This window comes from Carassius gibelio, chromosome B1, assembly GCF_023724105.1.
Source record: "Carassius gibelio isolate Cgi1373 ecotype wild population from Czech Republic chromosome B1, carGib1.2-hapl.c, whole genome shotgun sequence".
Taxonomy (NCBI): Eukaryota; Metazoa; Chordata; class Actinopteri; order Cypriniformes; family Cyprinidae; genus Carassius; species Carassius gibelio.
The window spans coordinates 18177789-18199032 of record NC_068396.1 but is presented as its reverse complement, the minus strand read 5'-3'; the positions used below and the strand labels follow the sequence as shown (position 1 = coordinate 18199032).

General features: G+C 37.8%; 1 protein-coding gene across 1 annotated transcript; it reads left to right on the top strand.

Moving 5' to 3' along the window:
* Nucleotides 1-6079: 6079 nt before the first annotated feature.
* Nucleotides 6080-20963, top strand: hpxb (hemopexin b). The gene is made up of 10 exons (XM_052547103.1): nucleotides 6080-6225; nucleotides 7072-7094; nucleotides 7878-8003; nucleotides 8132-8289; nucleotides 8525-8678; nucleotides 8860-9072; nucleotides 9188-9280; nucleotides 9375-9505; nucleotides 9624-9771; nucleotides 19413-20963. The coding sequence occupies exons 1-10, from the start codon at nucleotides 6155-6157 to the stop codon at nucleotides 19628-19630; spliced, it is 1335 nt and encodes a 444-aa protein (XP_052403063.1). The 5' UTR covers nucleotides 6080-6154; the 3' UTR covers nucleotides 19631-20963.
* The last annotated feature ends 281 nt before the right edge of the window (nucleotides 20964-21244 follow it).

Genomic DNA, 21244 nt, shown 5'->3' with positions numbered 1-21244 from the left:
TCAAAAAGGAAATTCCACCTCCATGCTTTTAACCCATCATGTTTCATTCTGGAGCATCAATGGGCATTTTAACTTTTTTTAATAGTGGCATGTAAGTCCCTCAGTTGTCCTCAGTGTGAGAAGATGAATCTCAAACCATACAGTCATGTTTGGAAAGCATTTAAATAGAGGTTCAAAAGATGCTGGAAAGTCAAATAATTTCTTGGACCTGAAGGATTTTTCTGAAGAACAGCAGCCAGTTTAACGGTTCAGAATAAAACAAGGGACTCATGAACAACTATCACAAAACAAAAGCAAAAACAGAAATCATCCAAGTAACAACACAATATTAACAAACTTTTGAATGGGTCATTTTTATAAATTCAATTTTTTTCTCTCTTGTGGACTATATGTAAACTTCTTTTTTGGTGAAATATATCTAGGTCAGTACTAAATAAAACAACAACATGAATTTTGTATGACACCTCTTATTTTGGTAAAATAATTAACATTTTGCAGATATGCATTTTGTAGCTTATAGTGCCTCTTGTGGACATATCATAAAAAGTGCAGTGAAAGTACCCAGAACATAATTCAGGTTTTACATACATATAGGCAGAGTCACATATTTCCAATAAATCCTGGTTGTATTAACTGTACACAGTATGTGTGTGGTATTTTGTAACAAGAATTTTTAAATTTTTCCAACAGGTATCATCAGTGAAACTGAAGTTCAGAAAGCCTTTAGAATGATGCTGCTTGGGTCACACTTCCACAGGAGGCCCTTTCCAGCAACTGTATCTCAACCAGTTTCCAGCACCCCTGTGCGGCTTTCCAGTTCAGTCTTTGAGAAACATGAGGTCTCCTCCCAGTCTCTCAGCTCCTTTCCTACCTGGATAACACAAGCACTATGTGACTTATCACAGAGTGAGCAGGAACTCCAGCAGCTAAGAGAATGGCAAACTGCAGAAGTGGACAAAGTAAACCAGGGTTTGGATTCTGCTATTCTTGGAGCTCAGAAAGAGGAACGCTACCTACTGGAGAGAGTCGAACAAATACATAGGGATACCCTGCAACAGATACAACAAATAAAAAGAGAGAATGCAGCTGCAGTTCGGGTAGGACAGTCTCTGGTAGACAGGCAGCTGAGAAAGGTGGGCCAACTGAGAGAACAGATCCACATGTGGGGTAGATATCCAAGTGGGCCCAATAAAAGTCAGTTACTGAGAGGTGTTCGGGAGCTGATACAACCGTGGGAAATCTCTCTCTCTCTAAAAAACGTACATTTCCAGCTTTGCCAACAGCCAAGTACCATACCTTTTGGGGAGGTTATTGTGCAAGAGAACAACCTGAGTTTTCCAGTTGGTGTCTGTGGACCACAGGGCAACAAGTGTGCTATCCATGCTGGACATTTGCCACATGAGAACTATGTGGCTGTATCTGAACAACTGCATACTCCATGTAAGCTGGGAGCTGTAGGTGGAATGGACAAAGAATCATACAGGACAAATACTGGAACCTCACGTGTTGTCAGGAAGATTCGTATATCAACAACTGAAGAGAATGAATTGGGAGATGCAGCAAAACTCCAAAGCCCCAAACCACAAAATTTTTTTGGTTGCAAATGGGACAAATCTGAGTCATCCCAGGATGAAGAGCTGGAATCACCTGGTTCTGACATCCGTGGAGATGACCTGTTTTTGGCTATCCATCCAGTGTCAAGCCAAGCAGAGTCAGAAGACAAGTGGCCAGTAACTGAAACAAATGGAGTCAGAAAAAACTCCAAAGACTACAAAAATCAAAGGACCCTACTCCCAGTCTCTAGCAAAGAACCTTCCTGTCCCCCTGAGGATAATGGACTCAAACACCATAAAGGAAGTCAAGGATTCAGAGGAGGAATGTTACATTATGTTAATGATAATATGCCACCAACTAATTCCAATTACAGGGGTGCTAAATCAAGCTATCACAGCTATTTAGATCTTTCTTCGAAGGAAGCAGCAAAGTTAAGTCAGTGCTCTGGTGAACTGAGGCGACCTTCCTCTCCAGCAGATAGCATTGATTCAAACTACACATTCATTGTCAGGTCAGGAAGCAGTCTTAGTGAGTCTATAAAAGGAGGGAAAAAACGGTCTATATCTACAGCCGACCTTTCTACCAGGGGCCGTCCTTTGATTAACAGAAAAGGAGAGAACGTAAAGAGAAAGATGAACCGCTGCCCGTCAGAGAGTCCTCCCTGTACTAATTCGGAACAAGGCCCTAAAGTTTCTGAAGACCAGGAATCAAAAGACCATTCAACAGCAGGCTTCTCTGAGGTATCCAGTAGAATTTGCAGATCTTTGTCTTTGTCTGCTATAGAGGGAAAAGCTATGCAGCAAACCAGATGTCAGCAGAAGAAAGATAAAAGAAGTGGGGAGAGATCAAATATGGGGCTATTTATGGTTGAGGAGGAGAAGAGTAGTAGAAAAGAAGTTGGACATCTGGTCAAAAAAATTGGCAAACAAGGATCAGGACGCACTGATTTCACCTTACCCAGTGGAGTTCATGCCACCCCTCAAGGGCAACTGTTTGTGGTGGACTGTGGAAATGTCCGTGTGCAGATAACTGATCTACAAAGAAATGTTGTACAACAAATCTCTCCTCCAACATGTGAGGGCACTTCCAGACATTGTCGTAACTTCTTTGATGTCGCTAGTAATAGTAAGGGCTTAATAGCCCTTACTTGTGCTGCCGAACGTGTACTCTTGGTGTTTAGCCGCCATGGCCGCCTTCTACAGACCTTTGGAGGATCAGGGTCAGCAGGTGCTCAGCAAGATCTGGAAGCTCCAAGAGGAGTCACTGTGACACAGCAAGATGAGTTCTTGGTGGCAGATATACGGCGTGGAACCTTAACAGCCTTGAATTTGGATCCTAAGACAGGAGCTAAGATGGAGCGCACAGTTGTTACAGGCTTCCGTAGGCCTTACCTGGTGGCAACTTGCTTGAAATCTGGTTTGATAGCTGTCTCTGAGAGGGGCAATGAAACTGGACAGGCACCTTGTATAAAGGTGCTAGAACCTGGTTGGAACACCATTCGTATCTTGGGAATCTGTTCTGGCATGGGTCCTGTCCTTTCAAATCCTTGGGGCATTTCTATTGATGCAGATGGAGATGTGCTGGTTGCAGACTGGGGAAAGCAGCACTGTATTGTGCTTTATCCTTCAGTAGGTGTTGGTCGGTCTATTGTGAGTCAAGGTCTAAGCAGCCCTAGAGGCCTTGCTGTGCTGCCTGATGGCCACCTTGTAGTATCAGACAGTATGAACCACTGCGTTAAGATTTATCACTACAAGTGAAGTATACATGCTGTCAGTAACCTTCAAATATCAGTTCTTTACAAAAATGGGTGGATTGGGTTTGCTTGACCTCTACTTGATTAATCTATTCTATTAAATATTTTTTTTGTCCTAATTAGTAGTATTAAACAATGTTAAATCTTAGATATAAATTTACTCATTGCGGAGATGTCAAAATAATATATTATTGTATATAATTTAGTTTGGAAAAAGCAATGGCTTTCTAGATTTCGAAATCTGTCTGACTTTTAGATGTGCTAAAAGCGCATTTTATATATATAAAAACACTATATGTTTGATCATTTTAAAGATGTTTTGACATAAAGTGTACAATAAATGAATGTGCTGTCTATGGGATAACTACATATCAGATATCGGACTCTGATGTTGAATGGTAAAATAACAACAAGAAGTGCACAGGGTAGAGTGGTCATTTGGGAGACAATTTGGATGTTTGAAGGTCCCATTTTTCGTGCTTTTTTAAAGCTTTATTTGTGTTCACAGTGTGCATTATATCATGTGTTCATGTTTCGCATGTAAAAAAAACACAGTATTTTTCTCATAATTCACCTATCTGTATACCGCTGTTTCCACTTTAGTGATGTCATTACTGCAGGGATGTAGTCCAAACGGGTCGTTTTTATAGGCGAATTCTGTTAAATAAAATATCTCGCTTGGCATTGAACTTTGAGCTTAGAATTTTACAGATATTATTTATACTCTAACAACAACATTACACACTAACTAAAGTTTAAAACATGGGATCACGAAGAACGGGATCTTTAAAAATAATCACCAGTTGTTATTCAGAAGGTTGTACAGTACCTTTAAGTTCTCTATTTAGCCATGTGTTTGAAGATTTAGTTTTTGTCTTCATCTTGATTTGTTTGTGCTTAGCAGTAAAAATCTTTTAGCTTTTAAACTAAAAATAAACTAAACACCATGTTCAAAACCATTGTCTTCATATTATGTAAGACACTGAGTCAAGCCTCTTCCTCATGCTGAACAACAAACAACAAACTGCACAACAATACATTGTTTCTCAATACTTATCTTTAGTAGTTGATAGTGATGTGATAGTGGAATAAAGCATAATAGATTTGATTCCAAACTGTTGCAATAAAAATTTTTCAACCCCCTTGACATTTTACTGACAAGAGAATAATTGTATAAAAACAATATAATATAGCTGTAATAACCTGCATCAAGTGAACAGCTAATTATGACTGCGGTGTTACTTTCCCTGTATGCATGCTTGGCTCTAGCTCTGACGCGGCTCCAGTGTGAGTATCTGATACAATATCACTTTCCATCTAGAAAGGACAGCAAAGTGTTCAAAAACAGCTTTCCTTCTTTTCAAGATCCTTAAATGCAGTGTATAGAAAGCAGTAGTTTAATCACAGCACTCTTGTTCTTTAGCTTTAGGGGTTTATATTTTTATGCATGATTTACGTGTGCATTTTATCCATGTTATTACATGTAGTACAACATTTGCATATGCTTTGCTTTCTATGGAATAAATTAGATTATGAAAATACGGAAATTCATATTCGAACAGTGTTTTTGCATAATCCTCTGTTTACTTGTATGTTTAAATTTGGTATATCATTGTTTGCGATGTTGCAGAACACTACAGAGAACAATCAATAACATTGATCCTGACTGGTTAAAGTCCACTTCAGAATTTATTTCAATTCATGTTGCTGACTTCAGTTCACAGCCTATGCAAAATAATTTAAATAATGTTTGATCAGTAGGCAGCAATTTGCTAAAGCATGTATGTATATGCATGTAAGCTATATGTTTTATTATTATTATTATTTGCAGTCATTTAACCAAAAATTTCTCTCAGAAGGGGTCACCAATTCAACAACATCAGTAAACTATAATAGAAAGTTTACACGTCCAAGTGTTTCTGAGAACATGGAGTTGATGAAAAAACAATTTGTCTCTAAACACTCATGAACAAATTTATTTAACACCCAAAAGTCAAATTTTGAGGGGAATCTTTATAACCTCCAAATATATGTGTAAGAGCTCAAGCTAATTCAGTTTTCTTAAAGAGTTTCCAAATGCATATGTCTGTTCTAACAATGAAATGACTTCAAAACAATGTTGAATAGAAGTTGTATGATTGACAGCTATATTAAACATTATACATTGACATTATAATTTTGACTGTGGTAGATGCAATTAAAAACCCTTCTGGATCTTACAGAAAAGCTTACATTTGTAAATTACTTTAGTCTCCTGGGGAATGAGCAATTTCGATTGCAATTGTACGTGTGTGAGAGAGAGTTGTAAAGAATTATAAAAACCAAAGTCATGAAAAATTTAATTTTTATGGGACCATTAGCAACAGAAACATTCTTAGGGTTTTATTGGCTGACAATGAGTCACGTTTTTTATTCAAAAGCTTTATTTATTTTAGATTCATTTTACATAAGAATTTGGGCTTCTAGTGCAAGGACAAAAGATTTAGTTGTATGGTTGTAGTGATGGTTGCATCAAACAAAAACAGGAAATTACTCGGAAAATCTTACTATTAATGAAATAAGACTTGTTACTGGGTCGCATGTATGTTTGGAATTTTTTTTTTTTTTTTTACTTAATGTGGTTAATGATTAGTTATCTAATGTGAGGATTTTGTAATAATGGAATCTTCTCCCTTTTCTGGACAACTCCATCAGTAAATAGTATAATGTTTACCAAAAGATTACTGCACAAACTCAAACATTCATTGTATACACCCACGGACAGCACAAGTATAAAGGGCAGCTGTGTTCCCTGCTTCGGTGTATTTGGCTTGGTTCAGCTAACCTGGATCAAGTAAACAGCTCATTATGACTGCAGTGTTACTTTCCCTGTATGCATGCTTGGCTCTAGCTCTAGCTCTGAGCAATGCGGCTCCAGTGTGAGTATCTGATACAATATCACTTTCCATCTAAAAAGGATTTTAAAGTGTTCTAAACAGCTTTTCCTCATAGCCTTTTTAAGATCCTTAAAAGCAATGACGCAAATATAGCAAACAGTAGTTTAATCACAGCACTCTTGTTCTGTAGCCTTAGGCGTTTATATTTTTATGCATGATTTATCATTGTTTGTGATGTTGCAGAACACTACAGAGATCAATCAATAACATAGATACTGACTGGTTAAAGTCCACATCATTATATATATATTTTATTTATTCATGTTCCTGCCTTAATTTCACAGCCTATGCACAATAATTTAAATAATGTTTGTCCAGTAGATAGCAATTTAAAATTTGCTAAAGCATATAATTACTTGTTTGTTATTATTATTATTATTATTTGCAGTCATTTAACCAAAAATTTCTCTCAAAAGGGGTCACCAGACTTGGTCCAGGAGGGGAAGTGTCATGCAGAATTAAGCTTCAATGGTAATTAAACACAACGGAACTAGCTAATCAAGTGCATTAATGCACACTAAATCCCCACTATATACCGATCCTGAGGTTATTTGGACAAGGCTACACTTGTGTTCTTCATCCTCATTTGAACACTTGGGCCAAATACAGGACATATGTCATAGAAGTAGTCAAGTAGTCAAGTGCAAAGACCGCAAGTGTGGGTATTTGGACAAGACTACTGTCTTACTGGGTATACTTGAAACTTCCAGGCAAGTGTGTTGAGGCAAGTTAGAGCTAAACTCTGCAGGACACTAGCCCTCTTTTACCAAGTTTGGACCAAAATTATTGAATTTTGCATTTTTATTTAAATATTTTTCTTTATTTCAGTCAACATGATGTCATGATAAAAGGTAGGTTTAAAAATCTATCACTGCAGTTTTTCAGAGATTATGACATTCTTGGTGTGTTAAAAAAAAAAAAAATGCCAAATTCTTCTTGTCACAATTCTAAAGGCTTTTACTAATACCATATTGTTATATGGATTTGTATTTTAATCGTTACATTTCTTATGTTTGACTATCAACTGGATGTTAAGTGGCACTATATTCACTCTTGAACTACTGCATGCTCTAGATTTCATGAATTATAAATTCATATAATGATCAACACGGTCTCACCAACTCGTCATATATTGGTGCTTGGTCAGGACACCTTGGCGTTGCTTTTTGACACTCAAGGTACCCCTTTATCGACAAGGGCCCTCCATTGTTTTCAGTTGTTTGTCTTAATTTAATGATTTTCATGCATTTGTATTAATTTTAAATAATTTTATATAAATGTATACTTTCACTGGAGCACATAACCCCATGCCTACCTTAAACCTACCCACTTCTGAATGATTAAAAAAACACGTAACTTAACAGGCAAATAAAAGTACAGTCACAGGTATTTAATGCAAAAACCTACCATAAAAAAGCAGAATAAAAGCATTACAAATATGTCGTGTTGCATTCCAAGTCTTCTGAAGCCATATGATACCTTTCTGCGAAGAAGAGAGTAAAACCTAAGGTTTTAATCACTTAAAATGATCCTGCTCCGTTAACGTGGAGTGAGTGACTCCAAAGTGTCCTGACCAAGCATCAATATGTGATGAGTTTAAGTGAGACCGTGTGGCAATAATATCATCATTATAGATGCCGCTGAGGACCATTCCCAGCCTAAAGGAGAGGACCACCATTATGCAAAACCTGATCGGTGTAAAGGCATTGAGTTTGATGCCATAACTCCAGATGAAAAAGGAAACACTTTCTTTTTCAAAGGTCTACTATAATAATTATTTATTTTGATTTTTTCTCTCTCTCAGTATATTTTACATGGCAATACCAGGTCAAGTGGCAATTCAAAGTTAAGATAGCTATTTCTGCATTCTTTTCTTCTTTTTTTTCAGGTGACCATTTATGGAAAGGTTTTTCCGGACCAGCTGAGCTCTCAAACAACACATTCAAAGAACTGGATGACTATCATCACCTGGGTCATGTTGATGCAGCCTTCCGTATGCACCATCAAGATGATCTCAGTGTTCATGACCACATATACTTTTTTCTGGTGCTTTTTTACAAGTCTTTTTATCTAGTCTGCTTCTATACAGAGAGTATCGAAATAATTTCAAATCGCCTTTTTTGCAAATCGACAAATCAACAATTTTTCTTTGCATAAAAATAAAGAACCTATCAAATATTTGTTTATATTTTTAAAACCAAAGCCAACAATCTATAATATTACAACCAAAGATATGCAAATCAGTGCTGATGAGTAATTTTTTATTTATGTTTTTAATAAGGATGACAAAGTCTTTAGCTATTACAATTACACCCTTGAGCAAGGCTACCCTGTGGAAATCCAGCAGGAGTTTCCAGGCATCCCCAGCCATCTAGATGCTGCTGTTGAGTGTCCCAAAGGAGAATGCATCACTGATTCAGTGTTGTTCTTCAAAGGTTATTGAATCATTTACTCACCAATGACCAATTAAAATCTTTAGACACTGGATGGCTTTATACTGCTATTATACACCTATCATGGGTATTCCTTGGCATTGTGTGCTAATAATTTGTTACTTTGCTTGTTTAGTATGTATGATTTGCATTTTAATATATCACAATATACCCTTTTTTTTAGATAATGAAATTTATAGCTTTGACATCAAGACAAAATCGGTTAAGAAGAAGGTGTGGGCACACTTGCCAAACTGCAAATCTGCCTTCCGCTGGCTAGAGCATTATTACTGTTTCCATGGTTACAACTTCACTAGATTCCATCCTGTTTCTGGGGATGTGATGGGAGCATACCCAAAAGATGCTCGAAAATACTTTATGAGGTGTGAAGGATTTGGTGAGTCACTTAAATGTTACTCAAAGTACACCTCTATTATATATTCTGCTTTAAAAATATATATTTTATTTAGAACTTATTCTTTACCTAATGTCTAGCTGAAATGATTCCTTAGGTCATGGAGATGGTGCAAAAAAGCAACGCTGCAGTGAGGTCAAGCTGAATGCTATCACCACAGATGATAAAGGGAGATCATATGCATTCCAGGGTAATATCACTTATTAATAAATTGTTATTAGTATGCAAAACTTAACTGACAAAACGTACATTATAATACAACTTCAATATTACTAAACTTACAGATGCAATGTACATGCGTTTGGACACACACCGTGATGGCAGCCACCATTTCCCTATTTCAAAGTTATGGAAGGAAATTTCTGGTGTGGTGGATGCTGTTTTTGATTATGGGGATAATATGTACATTATCCAGGTAAAATCAATGAATCAATCAATCGATAGATAATTAATAATTATGTAATTTATACATCTCTTTGTTTTCGTATATGTATTTAATTAAGGTTTTTTTTTTTTTTTTTTTGCATGAATAGAGTGATCAAGTCTACATATACAAATCAGCAGCACATTTTACACTCATAGAGGGATACCCTAAACCTCTGAAGGAGGAGCTGGGCATCGATGGTCCTGTGGATGCAGCATTTTTGTGTCCAAATCAGCACATAGTAAACATTATTCAAGGTAAGAACAATATGTGATTTGCATCATATATATATATATATATATATATATATATATATATATATATATATATATATATATATATATATATATATATATATATATATATATATATATATATATATATATATATACGCATACATATACATACACAGTCCACTTCAACACATATCCCATGCTTAGGGAGGAGTGAACACTGTGTAGTGACCCTGTCATTTGGAATGTACCTTAAATAAAAGTAAACATCAAATCAAAGAAACAAAAAGTTCTCAAAAGAAAAATCATGTGACATGCATCATTTTTTATCACATGTACCCAAGAACAGTCACTCTTCTTTTGACAGGTCAGTACACTTGACCTTAAAGGGGTCAAATGAGTTGATTAAAAATAACATTATGTTGGGTATTTGGTGTGAGCAGTGGTTCCCAACCCTGGTCCTGGAGGTACCCCAACACTGCACGTTTTGCGTGTCTCCTTAATCAAATACACCTGACTCAGGTCATCATATCCTGATTCAGCTTATTAGTAGAGACTTCAAGACCTAAAATTGGTGTGTCAGAGAAAAGAGACATGCAAAATGTGCAGTGTTGGGGTGTCTCCAGGACCAAGTGCTCTAGAGTAGTGGTTCTCAAACCTGTCCTTGAGAACCCCTAGCCTTGCAAATATTGTATGTCTCCCTTATCTAACACACCTGATTAATCCCATCAGCTCATTAGTAGAGACTATAAGACTGCAGTTGAATTGGGTGTCTGATAAGGGAGACATACAGTACAAAATGGACAGGGCTAGGGGTCCTCCTGGACAGGTTTGAGAACCCCTGCTCTAGAGCATAGGTCTTCATCCCTGTTCTTGGGGACCCACTGTCCTGCACCTTTTGTGTGTCTCCCTTATCAAATACCTTATACAACCCTAATCAAACACATCTGAAGCACCTAATCAAGCTCCTCAAGATTGCTTGAAAATACAAAGGCAGATGTGCTGAAGCAGGTTGGAAATAAACTTTGCAGGAGAGTGGGTCCCCAGGAGCAGGATTGAATTTCTCTGCTCTAGAGGTTAGGATGAAAAGCGTAACAGTTGGCCAACCTGTTGCAACATGCCTTCAAAGGGGATACCAATGAGGAGCATAACCGATGTCCATCACATATGTATATTGATATCTAAATGTTTTTTTTTTTCATCTCACCAACACTGTGGAATTAAAATGGAATAAAATGCCAACAATAAAAAATTACTAGCTAAGTTAGCTGATTACCTTAAAAGTACACAGATATTGCCATAATTTTATACTGCTGTTAATACTTTCTCTGAACAGCGGGTCCATTTAAACCTATTTTAGTTTTTTTTCTCCATAAATATTCTGACAAATATATTTGTTACACATGCAAAATTTGGCAAGTATAGGTAAAACAACTGGAACAATAAAAGCTCTCTGATATTTTCACTTAGTTTTCTCAAGCATGATGCCAAATATATGCATCTAAGAAATTTTTTTAGATATTGTATGTTTTCAGGAGGCTTTTAAAATGTTCTATTTGAGTTCCTAAACATCCGTTTTTTGGGGGATGACATCTTATTAAAATGTAGTTCAGGGTTTTTAACTTGTTTGCTGTGCACCTTGTCACATAACAGCTTTTAGGCATTTTTATGTTTTATGTTATGTCAGAAATTACAAGGAGGCAGCTTCCCGCAATACAAAATCAATGGAGAGCATTAGATTGTTCACTTCCCACCCCAGTATGGGTGTGGCCTAAATGCTCTCTTTCTCTATAGCGCTTTATTCAGTACAGATTTTTTCAAAGATATAAAAATAATATTGCAGCAATATAATATATAAATTTGCCTTTGACGCGATCGACACGTGTTTGATTCTGGTTTTTGTCAAACTTGTGCTTCTTCTTTTCCCATCACATACCAGATCAGAAAGGCATTTATTTTCAATATAAATATTTGAAGAGTGGAAATAAAATGCCTCATTAGTAATACAGTGTTATTAATGCTTAGCTGTAGGTACTGTAGGTTCCCTTTCAAACATTCACTCTGTATCTCTAACACCTCAGACGTGACCAACCCTGGAAGCCCCAATTATGCCAGTGATGCGAGGAATCCTGCCTCACCTATATATATATATATCGCTGCCAGCAGTCCCCACTTCATTCTCGTTCTTTTCCCAATGAAGATTCTTAAGAAAGCTATCCACAGCAGATCCTCGTAGGGAGTGGCCGCTTAACAGTTAATTGACAAGCCATTTTCTTTGTATTTTAGGTTCTTTGTCTCATTGGTCACTTTTTTAAACATGGCTTTTCCTTTCTTATGAGAGAATATTTTCTTTCTGCTGTCTGTTTTACTTTCTGGTGGGAATAAGCACATTGAGTGGGTTCCCATCTTTTGTCTATTTGAGCCGTTACAGCTCATTTTTCCTTCTGCCCACATCAAGTGGTGTGACGAATCAATATCTAGTGTTAGCCTCTCTGTTATGGCGACTGCGAGCCCATTCAAAAGTGGAGATCCATCTCTTCTATGCGCTTATGGGTTGATGATTTCGTCCAAAGACTCTCAACCCTTTGCATCGCTTGTCTTTGAGTTAGACATGCACAGGTCACACTGGCCAATCCTGAATGCTACCTGCACTGTTCTTTTTTCCTGTTAAGGGTATTAGCAGTGGTGTTTAAAGAACCTGAAAGTCATACTTAAATATAAGTACAGATATCTTACCAAAATTACTTTGGTAGAAGTTGAAGTCATTTAGAATTTTACTTGAGTAAAATCTTGAAGTATGTGATATTTATTGTACTCAAGTATGAAAAGTCTTTTCTCTGCCTCAGATTTGAAAGAATTCTTCTCTTGGGGGATTTAAACATCCGTATTGATATAAAAGACTCCACAATAACAAAATACTTTTTGTCCATATTTGAGTGCTTTGAATTAAACCAACTCGTGAACTGTCCTACACATGACAAGGGCCACACTTTTGACCTTGCGATTTCCAATGGTTCATTTGTGTCTCAGTTCTCAACCTCCGATTTAGGTCTGTCTGATCACCGGGCTGTCTTTTTTAACATGGAATTACCTGACATGAACTCGCATCTTTATGGAGATCTATTGAGCCCACTGATATTTCAGATTTTATTGACTATTTTAAAAACTACTTTTTTTTTTAGATTCTCTGATTATCTGGATGATAACATTTCTGTGATGAATTGTGTTCTCTTGTCTGGCCTGTACATGCTGGATCCCTTGAAATCATGATCTATTTTTTTGCAAGCTCTGCTTCTTGGTACAATGATGATCTGCTTGCTATGAAGACTTTGTCTCGCAAAATGGAGCATAGATGGCGCATATCTTACTTCTGTTGCCTCCTCCTTAAATATTTCAGCATTTTCTGGTATCGCTCTCTCTACATTAGTTATTAAGGACTCTCAGTCTCTATGTAATATGGTTTCCAAACTAAAGGCCACAACTTGAGCCAGAGTTGATCCAATACCATCTTATCTGTTTAAATCATGTTTTGATTCCCTCTCTCCTGTTGTTTTGAGAATTATCAATGACTCTCTGTGCACCAGTGTTGTGCCAGCAGCACTTAAAATCGCTGCTGTCAACACATACCAAAAACTAACAACATGGACTTTGATAATCGGAATAATTTTCGTCCCATCTCTAATCTTCCATTCCTCATCAAAATTTTAAAACAAACAGTTGCTTCTCAATTGCTTTATCATCTTTCCTCTAATTATCTTTTTGAGCCACTTCAGTCGGGATTCCATGAACTCCACAGCACTGAAACAGCATTAGTTAAGGTCACAAATGACTTGTTAATGGCTTCTGACAGGGCTTGGGAGTCGTGACGTCATTTCTTTGTGTGTGGCAGCATGTTGATGGCCTCCTTTACTGCTACTCGGACTACTGCGCAGTGTTTAGACGTACTCCCTCTCAACATTGAACATTGGAATTAAGGGAAATTTCCCGGGTTAATCATCCAAAATATGGGGAAAATTTCAACATTCATCTTTCTGTTGCTATCTCTCTGCTGCGCTGTTTTGTGTTTTTATTATTAAAGCTTTCATTTTGATTGTCTGCTGGTTCCCACCTCCTTCTTCCCGATGATTGTGAAGTTTTAATGCGTTACTGGGATATTTTACAGAAAAATACTAAAACGTGAAGACAGTGGGAAAAGAGCTCAAATACATGAGAACCCGGAAAAAATGGGAGGGTTGACAGTTACTAACTACACTTTTGAAATGCATAATTAAAAGTACATTTGTGAGTGGTTGTTAGCTCTAACAGTTACTTAACTAGCAGCTAGGTGGAGCGCAGCTTACCGTTGTCTGGATTACTGTATACTGTTTGTCGGCTTTATGATCTGCAGCTCCTTAACCCATCAGCTGTGAACAGCTGTGTGCTCCTGCAGCCGCTCTGGAGAAACTGTGGCGGCTGAGTCAGCCGGCTGCTCTCGAAACACTCTCGCGTTACCTTGATGCCACACGTGACAGTCATGTGGTGTCTGCGCCTTCTGAAGTCGGACAAAATTTCTAACCGGCATGCACTGCTACAAGTCAGATAGCGATCGGATTGCGCAATGCTGATTGAAGTTGAACGCACCTTGTGTTAATGAGTGAATCACTGAATCATTTATTCAGCTGATTCATTCAAAAAGCTGATTCATTCAATAAGTAAACACTGTCCATTTCTTAGAGACACAAAGCAGTGCTGTGATCTTTGTTTGGAACAATTTTCATGAGAAAATTTTTCATTGAGAAAAAAAAAAGCTATATTATGTATAAAATATAAGTCACTGAACTTTTATAAAATGATTATTAAATGTGTTATCTTTATCAGTTATCTTTGTGTGATATAGATTAAGTTAACTAGGCCTACATTAAATTATTTACAAATAAAATGCATACAGAAGCATTTTTGCTGTCTACCATTTAGAATGCCTAGAATATTGAGTTTTAATAGACTAATAAATCAATGTGCATGCACTCTGTGTGTGATTTGGTGAAAGCCTACATGAACAGTTGTGCATGGCGTGCACTTGTTTGCACATGGGCAAAGGTGTTTTTTTAGGAGTCTAACTTGCAAACGCCAGACCACTGATTCGTCAAACCTGCTTTCCTGTAACGAATATACTAAGGGGAAAAGGTATACATTTAAAAAAGAATACATTTTAATTAGGAAATGTAGTGGAGTAAATGTAAAAGTTGGCTGAAACTCAAGTTAAGTACAGATGCTCCCTAAAAAATACTTAAGTACTGTAACAAAGTATTTTACTTCGTTACATTACACCACAGGATATTAGAGCACTGAGTGCGAGTGGCAGCCACGAATAAACGAGATATGATTTTTTCTGCGCCACCCGTGGAGAAATAAGAGGCTGCTCAGCAAACGCTTTAACTGGAGAGAGGTTATGGACGAGATCTCTCCCGATCTTTCCCCTCTTTTTGAAATTGGACCCTTTAACAGGGGATAAAGATGAGGAGGACAATGATGAGATGACTGTTCATCTCTTGGAAGAGGATTTGGAGGAAGATGAATATGATGCAATCTTACCTCCTAATCCCTCTTCTGGACTGCTCAGTGTAACAGGTGAGTCTCCCTCCCCCACATGGGGAGACCTGGACATCATTGAAGTGTGCAGGAGGGCAGCTGCCAAACTCTCTGTTGACTGGCCTTCAAAGCAGGAGCATCAGGACCCAGATGAGATTTATATGTTAAGAAGAGGCTGCCATCACGCACTTCCCTTGCAAGCAGCTGATTCCAGCCATCTCAGCATGTGTGACAGAGATGCACAATTTCTGGGACAAACTGTTCTCTCATTCTGTTAAAGGTTTCACCAGGCTGGATGTGCACAATATGGAGAACCTAGGGATGTTAAACCCACCCCCGGTGGAATTGTCAGCTGCAAATCACCTCTACTCCAATTGCCAGACAGTCTTATCCTTCACCCTACCTGTCACTGCCAGGACAGCTTTCCACCTCTCTGTTTCCGAAAACCTACTGCTCCTCTGCCTTGGCTGTCAGAGCCTTAAATGCCACCTTACTCATAGCATATCAAGTTGAGCTTCTGTGACAAATATGTGGCGGCAGTTTGACCTTCCTAAAAAGATTGGGAGGCCTTTGAAGCTTCCCTCCCCTGGAAGTCCATTACTGGACCCCCATAGCTCTGTTTCCTGGAGTTTCCCTCTACCCAAAAACCCAAGCCCCTCCCCATGCCACAGCAGTCAATGCAGATGGAGCAGATCTCAAGAAAGCCCCAGCCAAGAAGTAAGGCCTCATTTCCTGCTAAAAAGGCTAAACATTGACCAGCTCATGCTCAAGGGGGAAAAAAGAGGCAGGCAACCAAATCAGTGGCCATTTTCAGAGTCAAAAGTAGAGTTGCAGCACTCACAGAGTCTCTGTAGCACCCCTCTCTATAACACAAGAGTCTTGTTCTTCCCCTCCAGCAAATAAGTGTTGGGGTTTGATTCAAGTTCAATGCTCAGAAAGAAACTGTTCTAAGACTGGAGTGTTGGTACTAGTTCACAAAGTGCCCACCATGTTGTTTCTCCCCTCTCCACCCGTGGGGTTATACAAGAGAAAGGAGGAGGTTTGGCAAAGCAAACATGTGTGAAACAAACAAAACTGTTCCCTGTGCATCCAGGCAGCAGGGAAAGGGTACAGAAATGTCTGAAAATAAACACAAAAATACAGACAAAACCACGCAAATCGGAACTGCAAATCTTACCTGCTCCACTAGATGGTGCCACTATCAGTGAGCGAGACCTACAGCAGTCCGCTCTGCTCTCTCAGAGTGTTGGTGCGCATGTGCACTGCAGCCTTGGGTTTTGTCCACAGTAAATGGGGTTATCATCTGCAGTCTGCAGAAGAAATATCCTCTTTATTGAGAAAAAGAGCAATTCAAGTTGTGCCAACGGAGGACAACCATCACGGGAATTACTCCTGGTACTTTGTCATTCCCAAGAAAGGGGGAGGTCTCCGACCTATACTAGATTTTCCAAATCTCAACAAACATCTCAGAAAATATAAGTTTAAAATGTTAACGTTAAAAAGCGTTATCAGCTGCCCCATTCAGACTATGTTTACGCCTGCTGGTACTGATGGCCGCAGTGGTCTCAGTTATACCTCTAGGGCAGCAGCGAATAAGGTTTCTCTGAGAAAGGTGGTGACGATGGATGTTTCATTCACAGGCTGGGGCACAGTGTGGGAGGGCAGGATAGTGAAGGGAAAATGGCCTGTCCCACTACAGAACGCATACATAAACTTTCCTTGAACTGTTAAAAGTGTTTCTGGCATTTAAACATTTTGTACAGCTCCTAAGGAACCACCACGTTTTGATCAGATCAGAAAACACAATGGCAGTGGCATACATAAATTGACAAGGGGGCACACGCTCCCCTCAGCTTCACAATGGGGCCCGAAAATGTATCATGTGGGGCGAAAAGCATTTCCAGTCACTATGGGCAGTGCATTCCCAGGAATAATGAAAGTGGAGGTGGATCTCTTATCCAGGGGGAATCCCCTCTACAGAGAATTGACTCTCGCTCCTCAAGTAGTGACCCAACTGTGGGACTCGCACAAAAACTCGCTGGCCCGAGTACGTGCATCTATGGGTGTGGATGCGCTAGTACACCTGTGGCCAAATGCATTGCTTTACTAATTTCCTTCACTGAGTCTGATTGTACCTACACTGAAAAAGTAAGGGAATGTGGTCACACAGTCATACTTATCACCCCAAACTGGCCAGGGAAATTGTGGCTGACGGAGATATTGTAGCTCCTGTGCGACCAGCCCTGGACTCTCCTGCTGTGCATATACCTCCTCCCACAAGCATGTGGGCAGATTTTTCACTCAGCCCCAGACAAAGTGGTTCTTTGGGCCTGGCCCATGGGAGGTTAAACTTGAGCATTGCAGGTTTATTTCCGAATATGATTGAAACAATTCAGAATGCAAGTTGACATCTGCTTCAGACAGCATATGTTCAATAGGGGAGTTGTCCATATTCCATAGTGAGATACAGAGCGAATGTTTGAAAGAGAACGTTAGGTTACTCGCGTAACCCCGTTCTCTGATAACATGAGTGAGGTATCTCACCACACTCCCCTCCTTTCAGTTTCATGGAGAAGACATATGATGAGAATGAAGTGGGGACCGCTAGCAGTGATATACAGGGGAGGTGGGATTCCCCACATCACTGTTGTTATTGGTCTGCCAACTGACATACGTGGTGTAATCGGTGCTTCCAGGGTTGGTCCTTCCTGAGGCGTTTCCCATAGTGAGAGACACATGAATATCGCAATATTTTGTTTGGCGATACTACATCGATTCTCAAAAATGGAATATCAATATTTAAAAAAGAAAAAGGAAAAAAATCATACAATATTCATGGCAGTTGTTTCATTTTGTGTTAACATCCAGACTGCTGGATGGCAGTCATCTTCTCTGAAGGACAGTGAGAGTAACAGGAAATACTAGCATTAGGGCACGCCACTACTGTTAGCATTAATATTGCTTTTATTAATGGAGGATGAAATAATTATCCCTGTTCCTTGTTCGGTGTACAATGCTGAAGTGTGCTGTCATTTGGGCTTTTGTGGTAACATCCATCAAATTTTGCTATAAGTTTGAATGCATATAATATAATTGCTGCAAATAGTGTTCATTGTCTGTTTGATTAAGTCTTAAATTTATTTTTCCGTAGATTTCTACCATATGTACATAAACTGACAGTCACCAAGGAAACTTAATTTTCTGTAAAGTTGCTTTGCAATGATTTGTATTGTAAAAAGCACTATACAAATAAACTTGAATTGAATTGTGTTCTTAATGACAGCTTTCCTAAAAAATATCCTATTGCTAAAATAAGAAATATCCCTATATATCACCTTGCTGACAGTATTGGAATGTATCGTAATATATCGTATTGGAACCCCTGAACCGTGATATGTATCGTATCACCAGATTCTTGGCAATACACAGCCCTAGATACCTTGCTGAAGTTATCAGAGAACCGGGGTCCGGACCTCTGTAAATCTTTCATAAAATTTGCTCTCTAAATGCCTAATTTACTGTTTAACTCCTACATATGAATGTCTTCATGACATTTAATTCAGTTTAGACAGTTTGCAAAAATGTTGAGTCAGTTGCCAAATGCAGTTATTATAAGCCTTTTTTGGACCCAGCACCCCTAAGCCTGACTACGGCTATGTGATTAACCTCACGATTTTGTCCCAGTAAAGTGGCATTCATCTAAAAAAAAAAAAATTGTATAATTTTTGCATATTTTTTTTTTACACTCAATATGTTGTTACATGTTATTTCGAACACAGCCCTTGTGTTTCCCATCTTGCAAGTCAGGTCTTGTCTGTTTGTCTTGTCATTTTTGTGAGCTCAGTTCTGTCTACCCTGTTTACTTGCACCTTGTATTTTTGTAATTAACAAATGAAGCATTTATTTGCAAAAACAGATAACTCTGTTTTGTAAATTTTTCACAAATCATGTTTTTTAAAATATATATATATATATTTTTTTATATATATTACAATTGAGTTATATGTTTTTGCAAATTAACTCTTTAAATGTAAAAATTGCTGCTCTCCTGTGTCTCTCAGTTCCTGACGTTACAATTGTCTCATTCTCCTTCTCAGGTCAAAAGATGTATGACATTGATCTTGCGGCCACCCCTCGAGCTGTTAAAATGGAGAGACCTATTCCCATTCCCAAAATTGATGCTGGCTTCTGTGATGCTGATGGTGTAAAGGTGTTTATTGGTCCAGAATACTATTCATATCAAAGCCCAGTGATGGACGAGATCAAACCTACACCTCAAAAGATCTCTCCAGAAAAATTTGGCTGTGAAGGATAAAAGCAAGGCAAGGAAAGAGCTTCAATTCAGTTCAGTTCAACACTTAATTTATCCCTTAGGGGCAGTTCATAAGGGCACATGGAGTAACATAATAAATAAATAAATAAATATATGTTTATACAACCATTTGCAAATAAAATTATGAGGAAAGTTACTGTGTAGTAAAAATGGGGATCCAGCATGGTTGGGGTTTTAAAAGCTGCACCATTTATGGGTCAGAGGTTGCCTTCCTCCTTTGTGATCTGCACCCTGGGCAGTTAAAGGGTTAGTTCACCCAAAAATAAAAATTAGCCTGTGTCACCCTCAAAGCATCCCAGGTGTATATGACTTACTTCTTTCAGACGAATCCAGTCTGCGTTATATAAAAAGTTATCCTTGCCATTCTTGATTAGCAAATCTTATATGGTAGAATTCCTTAATTTAAATGTAAAATTCATTTTAGAATGTTGAACCAAACTTTGAAGGTTTAATTAAAATCAGGTCATTTGCAGGTCAAGCAGATGTCAGATGTTACATAATCAAACATAGAGTAAATAAGATCTTAGTGACAACTAAAATAAATGGATTTAGAGCAAATAAAGAGCAATAAAACTAATAAATAAACAAACTATTTTTTTTAATGGATACGTACTAACAAAATAACCTTTAACCCAGAGCTGAAGTGAAGAACCCAATTTATTAAAGGAATATACAATTTAAACAACATTTTGACTAGACAGCAAAATAAACAAACATGAACAAACATATAGATTCACCAACAGTGTTGTAGAAACAAAATACACAACAAGGAACCATGACAAACTTGAGGGCTTATATACACAGAGACTGGATAATCACTTGAATTGTTGGAGAATCACAAGACAAACCAGGAACTATACTGTGAACAAGAATACAAAATAAAAGACAAACACATGAACAAAACCTATACCAACATTAAAAGTGCTCGACATTTTTGAGAATTTAAGATATGCTTTTTTCACAATGCATCAATATTACATTTGCAGCAAATCAGTATAATACATTTAATACTGTACTTAGACTATGGTGTAAACTTCTGGTGTAGGAAAAGTATCTGAATAAAAGTAATACAAATTAAAAAGAGAATTCCAATTGGACATTTTAACAAAGATATAACAGGGTTAATATCAAAATGTCTAAGCATGGTGTGTATTTAATTAAGTCTGAGATTTTGTGTCATTCCTGCTTTTCCTGCATTCCTGCTGTTGTGTATTCATATATCTTAATTAAGAATTGTTCAATTTTCTTTGAAATATGCACAAAACAAAGTTGTTCTCCAATAAAAGCTTTCTCAAATTGGAACCAGTGAATATAACCGACAATGCTACATATTCTGATTTATTTTTTATCTTTTTTTTTTTTTTGTTATACAGAAGATAAACAATGAAGATTTCTCTCAGCTGTCCAACCTTTAAATTGTATATAATACACAAGTGTAGAATGGGCCGTCAGTGGTTTGGTGGCTTTGCAGAAGTTAAATCTGGCCTACAACAAACTGACAAATATTTTTAGGAGGCCTCTTTCAGATTTAAGAATCTGGTAAACCTCACTGAGGTGCAAAGTGTAAATAAAACTTTCCCCAGAGGTTTTTCACAG

What these genes read in the sequence shown, in the direction of transcription:
- hpxb (XM_052547103.1), top strand. Translation starts at nt 6,155, where the DNA reads ATGACTGCAGTGTTACTTTCCCTGTATGCATGCTTGGCTCTAGCTCTA. An exon ending in TATGAGGTGTGAAGGATTTG is followed by an intron (nt 9,073 to 9,187) that starts GTGAGTCACTTA and finishes ATGATTCCTTAG; the next exon opens with GTCATGGAGATGGTGCAAAA. An exon ending in CATAGTAAACATTATTCAAG is followed by an intron (nt 9,772 to 19,412) that starts GTAAGAACAATA and finishes TCTCCTTCTCAG; the next exon opens with GTCAAAAGATGTATGACATT.